The sequence below is a fragment of the Lolium rigidum genome, unplaced genomic scaffold (assembly GCF_022539505.1).
Source record: "Lolium rigidum isolate FL_2022 unplaced genomic scaffold, APGP_CSIRO_Lrig_0.1 contig_18504_1, whole genome shotgun sequence".
Taxonomy (NCBI): domain Eukaryota; kingdom Viridiplantae; phylum Streptophyta; class Magnoliopsida; order Poales; family Poaceae; genus Lolium; species Lolium rigidum.
In genome coordinates, this window is record NW_025899923.1 from 234502 (window position 1) to 241066 (window position 6565).

At 52.0% G+C, this 6565-nt stretch overlaps 1 protein-coding gene across 1 annotated transcript; it reads left to right on the forward strand.

Moving 5' to 3' along the window:
* Positions 1–1772: 1772 nt before the first annotated feature.
* Positions 1773–2446, forward strand: LOC124680520 (ocs element-binding factor 1-like). The gene has a single exon (XM_047215566.1). It carries the CDS (start codon positions 1856–1858, stop codon positions 2444–2446), a length of 591 nt encoding a protein of 196 aa, XP_047071522.1. The 5' UTR covers positions 1773–1855.
* The last annotated feature ends 4119 nt before the right edge of the window (positions 2447–6565 follow it).

The window sequence follows — 6565 nt, forward strand, 5'->3', positions numbered from 1 at the left end:
GCCATGGACAAGGAAGCCTAAGCACGACCATGAGGCAGGGTCATCGGCGGGGAATCCTCAGAGCCACGCAACTGCATCCCCCTCGGCGTGGATGTAGCGCGGGCTATCTACAACAACCGGACCAACTATGAGGGGTGGGATGACGTCTACCTCCCCGGCGGGCTGAATCCTCAACTTTGATAGGATGTCCATATCGCTCGTGTTGGGGCAGGGCAGTCAGGCGGCGCCATGAGTCGCTCGTTGGCAGGCCCTTCTGCCTCCGAATCTCCTCGCAGACCCAGCTACGATATCAAGTCACCGATGTGGGACACATTCGGCAACCTCAAGTGGGATCTTCCACATGGCTACGACGAATTCGACTACAACCCTCCCGAGTGCCAAACGTGGAAATGGAGGACGAGGAGGAGCCGTCGGTGACCGAGTATGACGAGGAGGATCAAGATGAAACAGATGACTTCCTTGGCTACCTCGCCTATTTGGCGGAGAAGACCAAGGAGGAGGACATGGTGGACTAGCTCCCCACCATGCCAGACGAGGTGGACGAGGAGGAGGCAATGAGGCTCGCCCTCAAGGTTTCCCAGTTGTCGGAGCCTCCGAGCGTGTAGCCCCATTATGCCACTAGCTCCCTACATGCAGGAGGGAATGGTTGAGGCAAAGTCGCTCAGGATCGCCTTGGAGGCATCGTGCGCACCGGCTCCCACAACGCCAAGTTTGTTGTGGGAACATTGGTCCGCGTCTACTCCGACCGCTCCTCCTCCTCCAGTATACCCCATGGCGGCGCCAGCACCCAACTGGTCGTGGGAGGTGTTGTTGATTGTGGACCAAACCTAGGAGGACAACGACGAGCAGTACAATAGGCTAGGATTTGGCCCGTTTTAGTTTCTACGTCATTTCCCTTTTAACTATGTAAATTAAGTTTTTATCAATAAAGTTTATCCAAAAAATATTTGTGTCGGATCTTGGGGTTACCTGACTTAAAGTAAGGGCGCGACCGATTTTGTATATAGCGCCTTGGACAACTTCTCGTTGGAATGCTGGAGGACATCTCCAACGGGCAGCCCGCATTTGGGCACCAAATAAATCTGTTTTGGTCCGTTTGCGAACCTTCGTTGGAGATGGCCATCTCCTGTGTATGTCGTCTCTGTACACCGCTAGCTGCGCGCAGTCGTCTTCCCCGCTATCTTCTGTTGCTCGTGCTGACGTGCGCGTCGCCCAACCGTGAACCAGATGCCAGGACGCCACGTAGGCGATGGAGTGACCCACATGCCAGTGGCCTACGGCGCGTTGGACCAATGGGAGGCTCCCACAGTGAGCGGCGGTGTGGTTGCACGGGAGCCATCGATGGGGCAGCATCTCGCGGCCATTACTTCGCGATTAAGCTAAACGCCCCGCCCAACGTGGGCCCGCTCCTCACGTTGCACCAACCGAGCACCCAGGACGAGCAAAAAGCTAGCGAGAGCGCCACGCGGGCCTGCGCATGCAGCCATCCCGCCGTTCATCCGCTCCGCTGGGCTCATCCGCGCCGTCCGTGCTGGTAATATGGGCGCACGTGGGCAGGCCTAATACGGGCCCGGAATGGATATACTGTCACGGCGGTAGAATCTTTTCGCCCCATGGCTAAAGTAAAGCAAATCCACCGGGACGAAGGAAGAAGAAAGCCCCACGTAAACGCGGGCCCCACATCAGCGGCGGCCCTGCTCTCGGCCGCTCCTCCCGCCTATAAATACCGCCAGCTTCCTCATCGCTTCTTCCCTTTTCCCCGATCCCTCACTTGATCACTCTAGTTTTCTGGAATTACGGTTGTGTTCTTCTGTTGGTGGTTGTTAGTTATCGTGGTTAGGGGAAGCTAGGAAAGATGCTTTCTCTGCAGGAGGCGAACGGGCTGGACCTGGACGTCATGGGGTCGGGGTTCGGGTTCACCCCGTGGGGCCCCGACACGTGCCCCTCATTCGCCCAGCTCATGGCGCCCACCACCACGCCGACCTCCTCGTCGTCCCCCTGCTCCTCGGCTGGCGACGCGGCGGAGGCGTGCGGGATGACGCTGGAGGAGGAGGAGGCGGAGCGGCGGCGGCGGCAGCGCCGGAAGGCGTCGAACCGGCTGTCGGCGCGGCGGTCACGGGCACGCAAGCAGCAGCGGCTGGAGGAGCTCCGCGGGACGGCCGCGCAGCTCCGCGCCCAGAAGCGGGAGCTGGCCGCAAGGCTCGGCATCGCGGCGCGGCACGAGCTCGCCGCGCGACGCGACAACGCGCGCCTCCGCGCCGAGTTCGCCGCGCTCGCGCGACGGTACCGCGAGGCACGCCGGACTCTCGCGCTGCAGCGGCTCGCGCAGCAGCTCCGCTCGCGTGCTCGTCCGGTTCTGCAGCCGGCCGTCGGCGGATCAGGGGTAGCCCCGGCCTTCGTGCCGGGACCGGGAGCGGCGATGGGGCTGGCGTCTCTGATGACCTAGGAGCCACTTCGCAGGTGGAGTTTTGGAACGGATGGCGACGAGAGTACGTACGTGGACTGGAAGCACTAGCTGCTGCTGCTGCTTTAAGCTGCATGCTGCCTATATGACGTGGACGCTAGCTGCATACAGTATATATAATTAAGAAACTACTCTACATGAATGGATCGGATCGTCAGCTGATGTAAATTATTAAATGGAAACTTACTGCTTTGGTGCCGTAAAGAATCGTACGTCCGGTTGATTGATTCACCGCGAGTGAGCCTACACATGTACAGTACACAGCCACAGGTGTCTCTGTTTCTACTCTGCGTTATGTGACGGCGACTATACATACGCCGTCCCTTGTCGATCCTCGGCCTTTAGGCCGAGTTAACGGAAAGATGCGCATGCCTTCTTTTCTATCGGATATATATCATGGCGGGCCATCCTGTAACGCCATCCTCGCCCGCTTTGGCGAAACAAGAATAGACCGTAGAGATTGTAGAATTTGATACGGATATATAGATCACACACTTACGGCTCTGCTTGGTTGCTACACTTAGAGCATCTCCACTCGATCCTTATAATTTAGCCTCTCAAATGCCTTTTTATCCTTTAATTAACATCTTACATTTGCTCTGCTAAATAAGATCGATTCGTAGCCGATCTCGTAAATTTAGGTCTCTAAATAAAAACCACAAGTCACCGTTGTCATCTCCCTCCATATCTCCATCTACACTACATATAACTGACTAGGTTGAATTCGATTGCCAAAAGGTGAAAGGAAATGAAAACAAAAGCACAAAGAAACTCACCTAGTCAATTCGCCAAACACTTCGAGGACGGAGGAGGTGAGAAGGTCAGCCAACGGTGTTGAGAAGCTGAGAGAAGGCATGCGGTGATGCGAGACAGCCAGAAGTCGACGGAGGGGGCCGAATGACAAAACTTGTTGGTCGCCGGTTGTATTTTTTAACACGTCTGCGGTGAACCTATGGCCCGATTTTGGCGGTGACGGAAATGGCCGAGCGGCGGCGGTGCTGCAAGACGGTTGGAAGTCGACGCAAGGGCTTAGATGATAAAGCTTGTTGTTCGCTGGTTGGAGTTTCGGTCAACGGAATCGACACGGCAGCTCCGGAGCTATGGCTCGATTCCGACTACAGCAATAACTAATGAGCGAGTTGGAGTAGGGTAGGAGGCACTACTGGTAGGAGGGCGGTGGAGGCTGCGGGGTCTCGGCGGAGCCTAATGGTGGTTGCTAGGGGCAACATCAACGAGCATGCAGTGTCTGCGGAGAAGCATGTTAGCATGGGGTAGACTGTAGAAGGCATAGTTTTTCACTACACGAGCCACCGCCGAGTATATTTGAGAGTTCGAGACAACGAAGAATACAATAGTTTACTCTCGAAAGCATTGAGAGATCAATTAGGTCAAATTTCTCTAAAACCTTTTAGAGAATCGGCTAGAGATGCTCTTATGCTGCCCATGTTTTGCAAAACAGTATCAGTGACTCATGTGTTTGTCATGCTTAAGGCAAATTTGCAACACTTGCCCGACTCAGTGACAACGGGTGTCCTTTTTTTTCTTTTTGACACATGACAACGGGTGTCCTTTGTTACATGGAAAGAATCTTGCCACAAATGCGGCAGCCAAACAAACGGGTAAGTAGCTCGGTAAATTTTGCTAACTGAAAGATGCACCTTACCTTTTCATTTTATCGGATCTTCTGGTGGGCCATCATGTAACGTAGCCATGTTCGCTTTAGCAAAACAAGAATAGACCGTAGAGATAGAATCTGATAGAGATGTGTCAATATCACTGACTTAGGGTGTGTCTAGTTGCTACTATGGTTGCCTATATTTGCAATAATTCTCTGCCGCGGATGACTAACGCTTGTGATCAAGATGAGCGCCACCCTTTTGCCACACTTGGGGTAAGTTGCTTTGTCATTGACATGTGGATCCTAGCTTGTATGAAAGAATCTTGCCACAAGCGTATCTACCAGGCTGGTAAATAACTCGGTCCGACTTTGTGGCAAAGTATGACAACCCTAGTATAACAACTAAAAGGGCCTTTACTGGCACATACAAAGGCGCTTAGAAGACGAACTGATGGTTTTTGGCAAGGGAAAGAACAAATAATGCCGCAGCTACTTCGAGATTCCATTGCTCTAGAATTTCATAATAGCACCATTCAGAAAATAGATAAATATATTTAATTTCATATTGGCTTTGTGCCATCTTTTGAAAAACAAAAAAGAGAGGGTGAAACCCTCATCCTCTGCATCAAATTGATGGATCCATGTCTGCATGTTGCCTTAATGACTTCAAACATATTTTGATACGGGAAATCTCAAATTTGAACGATTAGTCCATATCCATTGTTTTAGCTACCTTGGATGGTCATTCGCAAAAAAAAAAGCTACCTTGGATGGAGCTTAATTCTTATTTGAGAACTAAATTATGTAGCCAATATGGACCTAGTGCTATATGATGGCTATCAAGATGCATACTCTTTACCCTCTCAATAAAAAATATTAGGATATTCAATTCGGCTCCGAGGTCCATATAGTTCCTCTACCAAAAAGAAATCAGAGTGTAACAATTTTTGACAAAAATTCTACGTCTACGTCTCCAAAATATATGTGCATTCGTCAAGTTTTGCGAAAAACCAATCTTTCTTATGGTCTATGTAAGAAAAGAGAAAATTCATCTTGCGAAAAGTCTTATCTTTAGCATCGAATTTTGTCTTTTTTACACATCTCAGACGACAAGTCGATTTGCCGTGAAACAACTTTGAATATCCCGTGAAGACATACTTTCGAATTTTTTGTTGAAATATTTTTTACATTTCAAAATATACGAAGATGCATTTCAAAATCATATATATACTCCCATGAGCCAAAATACCTTCAGAGAAGCCTACTCTTATTCTGCTCGAAGTTAACCGAATTCTGAAAGCTTGGCAAAGCAATCTCATGATTCATCAGATTAGCCGTCTACTACTCTCCATGCTCTGTCACTGGCTTTAGTACCATCTCTAGCGGCCGTTTCATCGAGCGGTGTGCCGAAGCACGTTATCCGGTGATGAATACGATCGACCAAAGTCGACGCCACGTAGCGTCGTGTAATGTCCAGCGCTGCGATCTACTCCTAGCTACGGAGTAAAGCATTGGTGCCCAATAGCACGTGGAGTAACACTTGGGCGGCCCTCATGGACTTCATCCCAGTAGGAGCAGCTTTTTGGAAAGAAGGAGGAAAACAGGCAGGCTGCGGTAGACGGCCGCGGACGCGTGCTGTTTTTGAATGGCACGAGGATAAGCGCGCAGGAGGGGAAGCTGCTGACGAGTGACGACCATGGCGTGCTCGTCACAGTCGTCCCATTGACGATCGACTGGCAAGTGGCAAACCCTATACACCACCCGTTGCAACCTGTACGAACCGCACTGCATACCCTCCTAGCCGTCCGTGCCATGGTGGCCCAGGCCCATTAGCGTGGCGGGGGTGAGGAACGACGCGCGGGTGGGGGTCAACGCCTTCCTCTTCCTTGTCACCGGCCAATGATCTTAGGGACAACGAGCCGGCGATGACGGAGCCGCTATGATCGGCAGAGAGCTGAGGCAGAGAAGGAGCCGGCGAGCCAAGAGCGAGGCGAAGCCCGAGCTCTATAACTTAGGTTGAAGGTGTAGGGGTGAGGGTGTCAGCGGAACTTAGGGTTTAGGGTGAGGAGGGTGGGGTTTCTTCAAAGTTGAAGGTCGAAGGGATTTAGAGAGAGGTCAGGGGCGGTGGTGGACCGGAGGTAGGGGCGGCGAGGCGACGCTCGCGCCGCCGGCCGTGGGTGGCGGCAGTAGGCGGCGGAGGCGGGGGCACCCTTATGCGCATTCGGAGGAATAAGAAAGAGGAAAGTAAAGGAAAAAAAAGGGTCACTACCCATGACGTCCTGCTGCGTGAAACAGCAACACGAGACCTCTACCGTTGAAAATTGCGAGCAAGGCCGGTCCGGATCAGCAAGGAACACTAGCCCGACCTGTCGCCCAAATACTGCTTGGGCCACAACATGACCACTTACACTCGATAGATTTTCAGCTCGGTAAAAGCCAAAATATGAATGGAAACTTTCGCTCTGCAAAATCCTATTTCTCAG